The sequence below is a fragment of the Falco cherrug genome, chromosome 3 (genome assembly GCF_023634085.1).
Source record: "Falco cherrug isolate bFalChe1 chromosome 3, bFalChe1.pri, whole genome shotgun sequence".
NCBI lineage: Eukaryota > Metazoa > Chordata > Aves > Falconiformes > Falconidae > Falco > Falco cherrug.
The window spans coordinates 84,011,164-84,026,956 of record NC_073699.1 but is presented as its reverse complement, the minus strand read 5'-3'; the positions used below and the strand labels follow the sequence as shown (position 1 = coordinate 84,026,956).

General features: G+C 35.5%; 1 protein-coding gene across 4 annotated transcripts in view; it reads right to left on the bottom strand.

The window, feature by feature from the left end:
• Positions 1 to 2,452: 2,452 nt before the first annotated feature.
• Positions 2,453 to 15,793, bottom strand: part of MARCHF6 (membrane associated ring-CH-type finger 6) — a 50,738-nt gene continuing 37,397 nt past the window's right edge. For 2 of the 4 annotated variants that reach the window (XM_055704574.1, XM_055704573.1), the window contains exons 20-26: positions 14,545 to 14,614; positions 13,226 to 13,422; positions 11,704 to 11,838; positions 9,575 to 9,664; positions 8,007 to 8,139; positions 7,076 to 7,211; positions 2,453 to 4,755 (exon numbers count right to left, since the gene is read on the bottom strand). In XM_055704574.1, coding sequence (XP_055560549.1) covers positions 4,665 to 4,755; positions 7,076 to 7,211; positions 8,007 to 8,139; positions 9,575 to 9,664; positions 11,704 to 11,838; positions 13,226 to 13,422; positions 14,545 to 14,614 — 852 coding nt within the window. In that variant the 3' untranslated portion in view covers positions 2,453 to 4,664. The remainder of the gene's footprint in view (positions 4,756 to 7,075; positions 7,212 to 8,006; positions 8,140 to 9,574; positions 9,665 to 11,703; positions 11,839 to 13,225; positions 13,423 to 14,544; positions 14,615 to 15,793) is intronic. The other 2 variants (XM_055704575.1, XM_055704576.1) reach the window with 1 other exon arrangement.

The following is a 15,793-nucleotide window of genomic DNA, read 5'->3' as shown; positions in this document are numbered from 1 at the left end:
CAGAGAAAGGCACTGTGACAGGAACACTGATGGGTCAGTGTTGAGAGTCTTGGCCCAAAGTTATAAAGGTAGTAAGGCTTAAACAATTCATGTCAAGAAAAAACTAATCAAACTCTATGAAAACACAGGTAGTAAATAGACAAGTGTAGCTTCAGGGAAAGAAGTAACTTAGATTCTTCCTTGACACTACTTCTCCCCATGCACGCTACCCATTACTCTATATAAAGAGCATTCGGAAGTGTATCATGGACATAATTGTTGCTTTAAAGCAGCATTGGCTGATTTCAGCTTAGAAATTCTGCTGCTTCCTACTTCCATGACTCCTGGTCACAGCTAGCCAAAGCATCCATGTATACTCCATTCTAATGCAGCAGTATCTTTACAGCACATTCCTTGCCAAACTTCACCAGCCCATTTATGCAATTTGCACCTGCTGAACATGGCACACCAATGCAGATCTCCGCTATTTAGGTTCTAATACATACATTTTATTCAGTATAGTGAGCTTTGCACTGTTCTCTATTTTTGTAAGCAACAAGGAAGACTGTTCTTTAGGTAAAACTAGTGTCATTTTCCAGGAACAGAAACACTCCTTGAAAGCCAAGTGATTTAACATGAATCAGACAAATCAGGTTAAGTGCCCCCTCCCCTGCCCCTGATGTCAGACAGCACCAGGTATGTTTGATTTCCCCTTATACAGGAAAAAAAAAAGCACCCATACAGCTTTGGCATTGACTACTACTCAACAAATACAAGACAACAGCAAGTAAGTAGCAAAACTGGTGCAGAGTTGTGAAATAATCTTGCCATTGCTCCATCCCTCAGTATGATATTGAATTCAAAACATTCCGTTTCTTTTGGAACAGTATTCAACCTTTGGAAATACCATCTTCTAAAAATTTCTATTAAGTAACTTTGATTTCAGCATATTGTTTCACAACTTATGGTGACTTCAAAACAAAGAACTTAAAACCAGAAACATCACTTGTCTGGAATAATCATTGATTTAATAAAATTGCTTTTAACTATGCAATCTTTAGTTCCAGTTAATCTAAATGGAAATAACAGAGCGCTCTAACTTGGCATCCTGCTGTGTAAAAGTTGTTTCCTTATCTGTTTCAGAAGATGGCTTCCTTTTTTACCATCCTGAACTTCATTATACTACCAAGATTCAGTTCCCTGTTTACTGTTTTTATCATTGTATCATCATTTCTGCTAGGAACCCCACTCATTGCTCAGGCTGCACAGTGCCCATTCACAAGGCAAGCAGAACAAGAACACTGACCCTGCTACAAAGACTTTCCAATCTAGATACAAACAAACAAACAGACAGTGGAGTAGGAGGAAACAAAACGACACTGATCAGAATGGCAGGCAGTGGGATCAACCAGTCATTCGTGCTTTGTAAGGTAAAGGGCTTTTTACAGAGTTCTCTGAGGGACAGCTGGGCTGCTGTGCAGATTTTTTATGAAGATCTTTGTCCAAGCTTAGCAGAAAGCAAGGAAAGAATCAATGTACTCAGCTGAAAAGCAATGTGAATACTGTAATTGCTGTTGGTGCTGGCATCTTACTGAGGAAGTTACTGACAGAAAATAGTTACAAGTTCCAGAGGGCCCTCATAAACTAAGACAAGTATTTTAAGCTTTACCCAGTGGACAAGGGGGAGTCAGAGAGAGGATGCAGAGTTTAATTATTTTTAATCAATATAAAATGATTGTGTAAAAACAGTTGAAGCCACGCTGCAATTAACATCTTTCAGTATGCAAAAAATAGCTACAGAGCCATCTGACATGCCTTAGATGAAGGCCTGCAGAACTATAAATAGCGTTAGATTCTCAACAACACAAAGGGGATACAATTAAGCCAGTATGCAGCTCCAACTCCTCCATTCAAGGCCCAAGGTCAACACAAATTGTGGTGAAAGCACACACACAAAGACACAGAATTTTTCCCACTCGAGTAATAAGACCACTGCATGCTGTATTACTCTAGCACAGATGGAAGCCACTAGTACAGAGCTCATCAGCTGTCTTAGTAACAGCCAGTTAACTTACATACTTACTATCAAGTTTCTATGTCAGAGGAGTACACACGGCACAAGGCAAACTATTAAAACAATAAGAAAAGCAGTGTTACTTAATTCTTGTTCTGTAACAACCTCTATCTTCTTTCCCAAAACACATGTGAAAATAAGAACATAAGGAGCTGAGATTTTTTGGAAGTTCACAACGGACAGTTTCAGAAATAAACTTCACCTCACCAGGGATCTGTAAAGCTGTGCAAAAAGCAAGCACGACAGTTTCATTTGAGCCAGTTCTCTGTAACAAAGAGCAAATACAGATAATGAAAGCTACATGAAAACAGCTACAGGTCACATTACATGACTGGCCCAATTCAGGGTTTTTTTTGTCATGACTTGTAAAATAACAGCAATAAGAAACAGCACAAAGGCTTTTTCTTAATAAATTTTAATGTTAAGATGAGTTTTTCTGGATAAAAACACAAAGTTACAAGAACCACACTACTGCAAATTCTGCACGGTGCACAGTAGTGCTTGCAACATTTGAGTAGCAAGACCATTTTGGAACTGTTTACGAAATGTGTGTCAAAGACAGAATCTTGGCATAAGAAAGCATGTTACCAGTAAATTTAATATTGTGAAAATATACCTGTCCCACAATGTACACCACTGTAAATAGTCAAACGCAGTATTTATGCACATCAAAAGTATATGGGGTAAATACTCAATTTAGCACTTAGTAACAGTGAACGAGAGAAATATTTTGGTTATTTTTCTATGATTTCGTGTCACTGGAAATTTCCTAATAAATCACTCCAAAGGGTAATATATGTGGTTCAAAACCATCAGGACACAACAGCAATTCTGTAAAATAGTAGCTTCTGACTTTCTGATAGTAACAGCCCAGTCCTCCTGCCACTAGATTCAGATGCATTTGGCTTGTGCTCACTGCCTTGAAACACTAGTCCAGACACCAGAAAAATCAATTACCACCATCACAGCCTGGACCACATCAGTTCAAAACATGTGAGGTCAGAGATGCAACATCAATAAAAGGAGATGACACTCTCAAAGCACCTGCCAGATTCTCAAGTATTAATTACCTACACATATGGTTAAGTACAGAATACTGAAGGACAGTGTACCGAGTAGCAAGTTACACGTTCCATCAATTTTCTTATTACTGCAATGGATATTCACATTTCCCTCATTTAATCTAGGAAAGATACTGCAATCTAAGCATGATTTGATGCTACTTAAAGCTTTGCGATACTGTTATGCATTTTCTTTAAAATATCTACATAACCCCCCCACCCCAAACATTACTGCAAAAGAACTCTATCTACATATAGAAATAACACAGACTGAATTTGGTGGCTTTTGTTTGACTGTGTCCTTGCAAAGAAATCTGCTAAGTTTTCCTTGCCTGTTTAATAGCATATGTATTTCCCTGCCCCACAGGCAATAAACGGTATATGGTTAATCACTTCCTCAATATTATTCCCATAAAAATTCACAGTGACCAATTCTGAAAGTTTGTGTTGTTGTTGTGGTTGGTTTGTTGTTGTGTGGTTTTTTTAAAGTAATTGTGCAATATAAAATTCATACTACAATTTGCAGCTTTGGTAACTTACAGAAAAAAGGTTTGAAGCTCTTTAATGACCAGGTCAGAATGTTGCTTACACTATGCTCTTCTTTTCTGTGCAAACACTTCAGACAAGGTTAATCCCTCCTCTTGAGGTCCTGAAAAATTCTATTATTGACAAGAAATTGGCTACAATTTAAGTTGTGAATCTATCCAATTTTCCTTGGTACCTTTAAATGCTTCCATCACCTAGCCTTAGTAAATTTTTTACTTATTGTTTCAATTCAGGAACTCCTGATTCCCAAAACCACCCTCCCTCCCCCCACCCCCAAACCAAACCAAACAGAAAAACCCAGCTGAGCCTCAACAAGTACATCTGAATTCTCAGAAGAGGAAATATTTTCTTGATTTAACAGCAACTGTACAATATTACAAACTCAGACACATGAAAAACAATCAGGCAATAGAAAAATGTACAACAGCTTTGGTGTTATACAAAATAATAAAAAAGACTTGAGAGCAAGATACATAGTTCATCATGTTCTCATCACAGCCACTTAACTGCTGACAGTAAGACAGCTATTTACTTTTGATATTCTCTGTGTGGCCTTTCCACTCATGAAGAATCATACTATAATACTATAATAAGAACTGTTATGAACACCGTAAAGTAAGCTCCAAATTTTATAAAAACATCTTGCCTCTTTGCACTATTGCTTTGTGGCACATTGTCAACAGAACAGCAGTCCAAAATAAAGTGACAACTAGATTTAATAAATTAATATACTTTTTAAAAGATGTACAATGCACATTCTTTTTAATCCAAGGTTTTAGGGTGTCAGGATACTTCTATTTACACATATACAGACCTCAGACAGCATTGATAACATCAGACATGCAGATAAGGAACAGAGCCTTAACTGCTCTCTGGATGCTACTAACCGAAGCCAAGATACTGCTGAGAGTATTATTGGGAGAGATATCCAAAGACTGAAGAAGAGTCTATGAAAAAAGGACACGTAAAGGCAAAGGGAAGGCCAAGTTGTTTCATATGACCATTTATTCTTGTGAAGACTGAGGTGGAGTTGTCGATGTGCCTTGTTTACCAGACTTCCGTTCGTAATTCACAAGTCGTTGCCCAACAAGGTACCTGACAGGATAGTAAAAACAGTGAAAAATTAACAAAAATTAATACAATTGTTACACAAATCCACTCTACCTCCTTTGCTACAGAGGTAGCTTTCTCATTTCAATAAAAATTATTCTACAAGTGATCCCTCCTCACTTAATGGTCTTCAACCATCCCCATTTTTTTTTTTCCAATATTCAGGCACTCCGTAACGGAATAGAGGCATTACAGCTTTGTGGTTACAGCCTTAACTTTGGCAGGCACACAAATCAGACATGTATAAGCTGAACGAAGATAGCAAATATAAAGAATGTGTTTGCACTATTTATATACCCAACCCCTTTGTTGGATGATACTTTTAAAGAGCATCTTCACAGTGTCTGTTTGAGCCACTGCCACCTGAACATCTGGAACAACTCAGATATAAACCCAAATGACCTTAATTTGGTTCTAAGTTCAAAAAAGAATCTGTCACAATGCAGAACATGCATTGGGGTAAGACTAAGGAGCTAAGCCTTTCTACATCCAATGTAAAACACCCTAGTTGGAAAAAGTAAATATTGTTAAGGAAGAACTTTTACTGCAGCTCAATCTTTCTTAAAGGGAAAGAAAATACCCTAATGCTACTCCATGTCAGGTGTAAGGGCTGCAGGATTCCTTTATTTAAATTGTTTCAGCATCTCACTGTCTCATCAGCTTAGCAGTTTTCCTACCTTTTACATTATTCCTTACTTCTTCCATATCATTATTTCACACCTCTACTTTTTGCCATCTAAATTTCTTTCCATGATTCCTATTTGTATGCTGGTGCCATGTACAGAAGAGCCATATACACCTATGAATTCTTCCCCGGAAACCTGCCATTTCCTTTAGAAACTTTTAAACCATCATTCCTTTTCTCAAAGAACCATAACAAAACAACCATACAACCATCACATGATTTTTATATATTTCAGAACATCACAAAAACTTGTATATGCTTTTGAAATTTTTCCCATGAAAGAATTAAGCGTATTTCTAAACCCATCAATTTCTAATGACTAGCTTGACTATTTTTGCTTACTTCCTGAAATGAGATCATTAACTTAAGTTGTACAAACTTGTCTACAAGGATAGTTATAACATTTAATATGTTCATTTAATATCAAAGTAATTTTTCACCCAGATATATTTTCACAGCTTTGCATACTGTTTACATGCCTTATTTACACGAGAAAGCAACATTAATGCAAGTTGCAATCCAATACGTATTCTGCCTGAAAGATACTAACATTAAGCTCAAAACCCATTTGTAAATATAAATACCAGCTATACATACTACAGTAGGCCAGATACTATAGAACATGTTATGAAGGCAGGTTGGTGAACAGTATTTAAAAACAACTGATCAAATGAAAGGTGCTAAAGTATAAATCGATCTGCAAAGAATTTAATTTCAGTTACAACTCTCTTGATGTTTCTAAATACTATTAATTTCACATTTACACCAAACGCTTAATGCATCAGTCACTTCCTAACATTTAAGATTCAAAGAAGTTTATGTTACATTTGACTCCTTTTGTAGTCAGTAGAAAGCAAAACTGGACTAGGTAGCTCAGGACATGAACAGAACAAACTCGGCTATTCCTGTATACAAAACATGTATTCATGTACACAAAAGAAGCCTAGGAAGACTAGTTGCTGGAGTCCAAAACTTGTTTTTCTAAATAAGCAACACATAAGGTAATTATAAGGGTAACAAAAAAATAAGGTAATAAAGGTAACAAAAAGGTTTAGAAATTAAGCAGGATAACCTGAAAAAACACTGGGAAATTTAATGTTTTATCAGGATCTGAGTAATAAAGAGTAATAATTACTGAAAATATCACAAACCAGTCAAAATTTGGTAAGAACAAACTTTCAAATTAACTGAATGTTCTTTAACAAGTTAATTGGACTAATGAAGTAGAAAGAGTAAGAAAAACAGTTATGCAGAAATGCTTGGAGAAATGGCAGCCAATTATTATAAGGAGCAGACTGAGACATGGTTTTACTGCCAGATATAATTATTACATTCACCTGTCCTTTAAGACTACAGATGGAGAGACAAACAAGCAATCAGCTTTTTTTATCATAAAACACATTCAACTTGGACATAGGGAAGTGTCTTCCATTTATACTCTATTCCTGTGTTTATCTACCTGAACCACAGATAAAACATTTGCCCAGAACAGTTTAGGTCTGCCTCAGCATCATTTGTATAGAAAACTTCTAAATTCCCTTTTAGCTCTAAGTATCTAAAACATCTGAAGTTATCACAATTTAAATTGGAAAAATTTAAACCTCCACACTATATACTCACTTGTCATTTTTAATATGTTCATAAAGGCGCTTGAACTGGCGGACTTGGAAGGAGAGAATTCCCATCAAAACCACCACCATAAGCAGAAAAGGATAAATCCGTCGCTGAACTAGGTTCTGCATTTCGGCGGTAACTCCTAAAAAACCAAGACACAACCCTCACATCATCTAACAGTGCTAAAGTAATTCCTGCATTTCTGCTTCTGTACCTGCTATCAGCTCTTCTTGCTTACTGACTCCTGTATACCTTGTATCAGGAAAAAGTTGACGCTACAGAAGTATGCATTCAAGTGAGAGGTTGAAGAATAAAATGGGACTTCTTTTACCATTTTAACATCAAAACTAACCAGCAAAATACAACTGTTGTTGAAAAAGCACATCTACCATGCTTCTGATAGAATTATTTCCCTCAGTTATGAGGAGAAAGTCTGAAAAAACCCCTATATTTACAATTTACATTTAATACTGAATTAAAACCTCAAACCAAAACCAGTATTTTCACCTGTTCTATGCTTCCTTTAGAATCTGGCAAGTTACAAAAGATGTACTCAGTTCAGCATAGCTGTTAAAGACAGACTAAAATGAAAGGTTGATTATCCAAAGAAGAAATGAATTAATCATCCCTTTCCCAACCTATCTAGATACCTACATTTCTGCTGTTAGCTGTTATGTAGTCCCATACTCTCGATGCATCCTACACTTAGTTTATTAAAAAGTGAGTCAGACTAATGTATTGCATTTTTCAAAAAATCCTAAACTTCTAAGATGACACAGCAATCCTTAATTTACATTTGCTGGCAGAATAATAGGTTTTTGTTGGTGATTTTTTTTTTTTTTTAATTAACCTAGACCTTGAAGTTTTATTTCCACAGATACATTTACATTACTCTAAACAATCAAATCAGAAACAGGTATTCTGAATATATACATACCTAACAGAGGTACAACACCAGAAGCTATGATGTATGGTACACACAGGGAAAGTAACAGAACAGAGATTACAGGTGCTGCCAGTTTACGGATTATGAAGTGTAAATCAATGTTACGAATCCCATTTGCATATACCTAAGAACAAGTCAGAAGCAGAGTGGATCAATCAAGAAAGCCATGCTTTGTGCTTACAGTAATAGTTACAACATTTTACACAATTCTCCTTTATGAGACAGAACAAGTGTTCTCAACTTGTAGAAAACTATGATGGCCACAGTTAAAAGGAAAAACTCTACACCAATGTATGTCCTAAGGGCTTCAGGATATCATTAAAATAGTGCCCAGGAAAGCAACTTAATCTGGAATAGTGTCATGATTTGGTTGCAGGAGTGCAAGAGACCAACTGAAAGATCATTAGATACAGCTGTGGATGGTGGTTTTGTGAGTGACCTGAGACCGCTTTATGCTGTTAACTTGCTGAGAGAGGATCCTGTGTGTGCTAATAGAGCAAATCTTTAAATTTGGTAACAGAGAATAGGATCTTATTTTGTACTTGGTTGGGCAGAGCACAGCCTCTGCATGTAGGGCCTGTGCCTGAAGAAAGGGCCTCCACAGTTCTTCAAGTTTCTGCAGCTACTACCAGAAGCTAAGATCTCAATGTGACTAGATTAATCATGGGAAAAGAACAGTTTCAAATGGCTATCACATACAGCTAGATGATGGACTCAGTTACACACGTACTCTCCTGAGCTATCCTCAGAAATGGTTACACCTAGGCTGTGGGACAAACAGGCCCAGGGAGAGCACTCAAAACCAAAGAGCCATGGTATGCATCAACTAAGATGCATAACTATGTAGAACTAAGATTGTATTTTTAGAGTGTGACACCTAAAGTGATGAGTAAATGGTTTACTAACTGTGACTAAGTGCTAGACTTAAGAAAGGCACCTTTTGTACAGAGGACAACAGGACACACATCATAGCTGTTACATACAGTGTGGGGCTGAAGGGTTGCCTTCTGACAAACAATTAAGATACTGCATTGAGACAAGCAGAACTTAAAGAGTTTATAATCAAGAAAAAGATACTTCTTCCAAAGCAAGCAACAGATCCATGTAACTCAGAACTGCTCACAGAAACTGTTTGGTCTCGCTTAATGAATAATCAAAGGGGAACAAAAGACACCATTTCCATATGCACTCATCTACAGCTCTGGAGAAGGCAGAAATTCTCTGTTGAGTGGTAGACATAAATAATGTCCAGTATTTGGACACATGTGACTTAATCTGAAGAAATAATGATTTTTTTACCATAATACATATATGCAATTTTATCAGGTTTGTATACACAGCATTTTCTTGATTCCTGAGGGGTTTTTTTGTTTTATTGTTAAGCGTACCTTAATGCATTAGGCTATACAATTTAAAAGGATTCTACAAGAACAGTTGGGTTTTACTTAATTACTCAAATTACTCCATTTTACAACAGTAACTCTGTTTTCTGACTCACATATTCAAAAAACATTCAAAATTTATTATACGGATAATTCACATGGATAATTTTTTCCTACCTGTTCAATAACAGTTTTCAGCCACCACTGGGGACCCATCAGTGTTATGGCAGCAATTATTTTGGCATGCAGAACTCCGAGAGCCCAGTCCTGATTTTGTAAAAACTGACTGTTAGTATTAATATATTTTCGAGTAGTTTGACTACCAAAAGCTTTTAGAGCAACTTGTTAATACTACTTACTAGTTAAAAGATAACAACTTTCTATTTACATGGGATATTGTTTACAAGAGGTGACATCTGTAAACTTGGAAAAAGATGCTCTCAAGCTTAACTGAGATCTGTAGAATACTCAGCTATATGTAACCAGGAAGATCAGGTACTACTATTAAACCAAAAGCAAATACAAAATAAAGGCATTACACTTAAAGCAACAGACTAACATTCTGGTGCAGACTAATTAAGACTGGTAATTTTTACCTAGAAATAAGTTATTTTGATTCCTTTTGAAAAGAGAAACAAGATACAAAGGTGCTCACACAGGTCAGGAACCAAGGGGTTTTTTTCTTCTTTTAGGATTTACTTGTTCTGAAACCCTACCTGAGGTGAGGAAAACTAAACAAAGCAAGGCAATGCTCTTCATGAAAGAGTGTCATACTATGCAGAGGAAAATATATGCCTTAACATATACCACAATTAGTATGCCACGGAATTAAAAGAATGCAATAACTACAGGCTTCTAGTAAACACTGCACATCACGAGCCAATCCTTTCTGGATTACAGGAATTTGTAAGAGATTCTTCAATAAAAACCACCAAAAGTTGCATGCAAAGCATAGGCTAAAAAGGCGGAATAAACAGCTACAGAACTGGTAAAACTTAAGACATCATAGGTTAATTAACTTCCTTAAACTGCTGGGGAAATATATTTTCTTTAACCAACTATTTTAAAAGACAGCTTTTATTAACCTCTATTACCCCAAACACGTTAAAAAATTAAAAAACTTTTTACAAGAAAGTCAGTGTTAAAGTTGTTTCACATTTGCTCAAGCATGTGATCTTTGTATAACTATTCTCTTTTGTTAAAAATGGAAGTTATTCTCAATTTCAATAGCTCCTTGTTAATTTAGAACAAGTCTGAAATCCCTCTAAACCAGTATTTTGAGGAAGCTCTGCCACATGAAAATAAAATCTTTCAGCATATTTAATTCCAAGATTTTAAAGAACTAACATGCAAAACCTAAGAATTTTAGGAATCTTTAGCATTATAAATTCTTTCCAAACGAATTTTGTTTGGAAACTAGGATCATCTACCACTGCAATCATATGATGTCCTGACTTATTAGTCATTTACTGAAACAGATACCTCCAAAATATACTTGTATCATACAATAATGAAATATTTAAATTAGCATGCAAATTCTTTGTATTATGGCTTTCAGACTTCTGGATACTGAAAGTAACTGAAAGCTTGCTTGCAGGCAGCTTCGAAAATCACTATCCCTGAACACTTTCTTGTTATTCTGTAATATGCATTCTAGATCTTTCGGGAATTATGGCTCCCTCAGGGTTTCTCTGAGTTACAAGTTATTTCATAATTCAGCCTAGGTGATGCAAGTATTTGTCACTCAACCCACTGTACCTTCATTTCTTCCACCATCTTGCAAGAAAAAAAGTTTATACCACCTTAGCCTGTGAGACCTGACTGAAGAAAAACAAAACACTACTACTTCAAAATCTTGTATTAATGATTTGACATCTCAACCTAAAACTAGGATGATCCTAAAAGGATATCAAAATTCCATTCATAGTGTGCATCATCAACCTTGTATGCAAAAAAGATCAGCTGAACCTCTTGCTGCATAACTGTAGGCAGAAAGCTTTGCAGATAGGTCAGACAGAATATATACATCTGTGCATATATACAGCTATATTAACTTCTGTATGTTACAATTATGCTACTGAAAAAAAAAGTGGCTATCACTGAAATGCAAAGATCCTCTGCTGTCATCCCATGAAGTTCAGCTTTTCATACTTAGAATTCCTAAATGTATCTTTTTGGTTTAAATAATCTTCATATCTCGACTGGCTGCCTTTTGTGTGCCACTTAAAAACATACTTCTGGAAAATGCTCTGAAACACCAAATCAACATGAAGTGTATCAACAGCAGAAGAACGTGAGCAACTGACCTGCCAAGGATAGAAGAGAGGTGTTTGATCCAAAGGAACTCTCAAAGGTGCAACAATGACCAGTTCAAACAGAAGACCAAGCAAAAGTGGAACCACACCAGCTAGCAGTATAGCCACTATTAATGTCTTCATTATCTACAAAACCCAAGACATCCAATCAATACATTTATCAGAGGATTCTTTCTGTTTCAATTTCAAAATCTAACTTAAACTACACAAACAGATAAAGGTGGAGAACCCCCCCATGCAGAACTTTATTCATACATATACAGCCCTAGAACAATTTTTATTACATACATAGTTTTACAGTGCAAGTTTTCAAGACTCTGTCCTATTCCATGCCCCCCTCCAGAAAAATCTGTGACTGTGCCTATGGTGTCCATATAGTTTTAAATCATAAAATCACCTTTGACTGTTTTCAATAGGGAATGCTATCCAATGGCATTTCATTATATTGCTATCCTTGTATGTGGGAGAATTAGAGAAGACTCTTTCCTAAACAGCCCATTTTTCTCCAGTGAAAACCAAACCTTAAAAATTCACTCATTATGGAATATTCCTGACTTAAAAATGAAAGACGCAGAATACCATGCTTGATAGTCTTTGTTCTAAAATTCTCTTAATTTACATACATCATCCAAAAATCAGACACAAAACTAGTCTAACTTAGTTAACGTGATCAGAAGGGACAAGGGACAAGTAGAGCATTACATATTAGCTCTGAATTTTCTCAAACAAGCTTAAGATTTCCTAAATGAAAACGATGGACGAGGCATTTCGGAAAAGTGGTAATACATGAAACACACACTTACACTGCTCTTTTGTTTGTAATAGTCCCATAAGCACCAAGTATGTCCCCCAAAAGGTACCACTTATGCTATGAATGTTTAGAATGACTACACTTAAAAGAAATCTACTATTGAAATCCTCAAAACTAAAACAAAGGTAAAGGTGGGATATTTGTTGCCATGGTGAGAATCTGAACTCCTGGTAACAAAAAAAAAAAAAAAAGGGCATTTTCTTTAAAAATATTAATTTGAACACAACCGGGATCTGAGAAATCATAAAAAACTTTCTGGAAACATGCATCAAACTACTTTATAGAGACATGTTCATCATCATTATCAGCTTTTCTAGGTTTTTTATTTGATAATGTGAAGTTACTAAATAGGTAATAGCTAAGCTTCCAGGTGTATGTGAAAACGTAAATGTATTTGAGGGCACAGCACATATGGGAAAATAGAATGCATACTCACTTTCGAAGAAAACCAGAAACATACACTATATATAAACATATATATATATATGCAAACTTATTTAGACTGATTCCTTAACATGGTGCTAAATAGCTTCCAAAAATACAGTTAGCTTAGGCAATGGTAATGTAAGCTGTGAAAGCTTAAAAATGGTCTGAAAAAAATGATGTAGTATATATTACAGAGTAAAACCTGCAAGCAAAAGTTAAACAAGTTTTGCTAGCTACTCTTTTGATAACGCAGTACATTTTTTTCTCAAGACTCACCATGAGAGACCACTCTTTGACCTTCTGAAAAATCACTCTACGACCCTGTGGCATCCAGGCGACCAGCACTGTCACTGCTCGGATCGTTAGCCAACAGACATAAAGACCACAAGCAGCTGTATACAGTTCATGGATTTTAGCAGTCCCCGTCCAAAATGACATTAGCCATCGGCCAGCAAATACTGAAAACACAAAGACTGTTAAATAAGAGTAATGCTTTTTGATGTATTAAGGGAGGATGCCTATTAAAAAATACAAATCAAATTTATTGTTAAATATCAATGCACAAATATTATTCAACATAAACCAGTACTTTAGTACTATACCCATGAAGTATGAATATGTGAAACACTAGGTAAATAGTTACATAGATGATGCCAAATTCATATGTAGATCTTTTTTCCCCCCTAAAATTTCATTATACCTGCTATGTGATCCAAACTACAGCAAAACAAATCACTGCATACTGCACTATTCACAACCTAAACACTAATCTTCAGAACTGCAAGGGCAATAGTGGATTAGTGCATAAGCTTGAACTTAAATCTTACAAGCTACATTTGGGTTATTTCACTGGATCATATATGTTTTCAAGACTTACTGATAGGGCTTCTGAAGCTCTCCCACAAAAACAGGACTCACTACATTTTTCAATAGTGTTTCTATTCACTAGTATTCTAATGGAATTATTTTATTGTAAAACCATCACAAAATTCTTAACCCAGATCTTAACACATTATTGACTTCAGGATCATTAATACAAGGAGGTAGAAATGACATGGTACTACAGTTGCCAGGTTATAAAATTCAAATGAGTTTACATGTCTTAATTTATTCCAAATTATTTTAAAAAAACCTACAAAGCGCTTTTGCTTTGCACTTATTCATAGATATTTGGAAAGTGGCATGTATATCACTTCAAAGTCTCCTAGTGACCTATCATGATGACACTTTCAGAATATTTAAAGAAGATACTGTAGAAGGCCTGATAACAACCTATATATTTCTTTTTTAAACTGTAAAGCAGGTACAATAGTTGTGATTCTCTTTTCCTCTCAATACTACCACAGATTGCCTCAGCAACTGGAGTTCTGCCCTTAGAAGAAAATTATTCTACAACAAAAAAAAAAAAATGGCAATCTGTCATTTAAATACAAGTGTTACCTCTATCATTTAGATTATTACAATTTAATGATGTACCATTAGAAATGAGACAATTTTCCAAGTTTTCTCTTTTTAACTGTTGTTTTGAAACATCCACCATTGTTGACCATGGCAACATGCTGAGCTGTTTTTAATCAGTTTTACAATAGACTTACCTGGTAAGGTAAGGCAGATAAGACTAGCAATCAGTAATGTTATGCACATGAAAACAATCAAAAGAAATATCTGAAAGATGAAAAAAAGACAGTTTATAAGAAAGTTACTTAACTAAAGCAAAAAAAAAAATCATATAAAAAGATGTATCAACCTAGAAAGGCAGCTAAACTACAATGTTCAAATACCAGCTGATGTTTCTCTGTAACAGTGAATCAGTGATAAGAAACCTATCCACAGTCTACACAGCACACCTAGTGTTGTGTATTTCTTTTGCAAGAGTTTGCATTAGTTGTTAGGACAGTAGAATTTAACATTTGAATCCAGAATGACTGAGGTTCTTCGCTACATTACATTATCTCTTTATTTCTGCACTGACTAGCATAAGCCTCAATTAACCCTGAAAGGTTTCTAGCTCTGTATGCCAGATAAGCAAGACAGTGAGTTCTATAGTTAAGGAAAACCTTGCTGAGAAAGTTCTTCCAGATGCCCTCAGGTTTATGTGACCAGCAGCTGAGCAAAGCTGGTGGCTCCTTAGTTTACATCTTATTACAGAATTCTCATGTACTTTAGTTCTTTAAATATTTGAATGTGTCAAGTACCATATGCTATGAAGTTCTGCTTCATTAATCAAAGCCACACAAGAAGCAAGCTTACCAGGGGAAAACTAACAGCTTACCATAACAGACTACTGAGAGAAAATTAAATCTGTAACACAGTTTCCTTGATGAGACTTTTGGGGACAATGTAGATCAGTCTCATCTCTAGGTTAGGATCTTCAGCATTGCTTAAATGAAAGAAAATCTTTTGATTTTGCAGACATAAGCCTGCATGAAGATGGATGGGTAACTGAGCTGTCTTTAAATTTATATTTGATTAAATTGGCATATTGGTAGTAACAAGACAATTTATCTAGTTTGACCTATTATTGTATATTATATTATTGTAGAAATTTAAGTATCTGCCAACAACATTTCCTTTCTAATTGTAGGGATTTAGAACTTCTAAGTATTATAACACCTTCCTACGTTTAACATAGATGCAACAGAAGTTGTCCATTTAATTCATTAATAAAGGAAAATAGTTTAAAATGTACTTCAGCTACAACACTGAAGTATGCACTCTTGAAAGCCATGCTTTGTTAAGAGACATTCCTGAACTACCTGCTTGCTGGGGGTTATGATGTTTCTTTCCATTACTAACAGTTAGGAAAATAAGATGTTAACTAATAAATAATACACAACATGTATA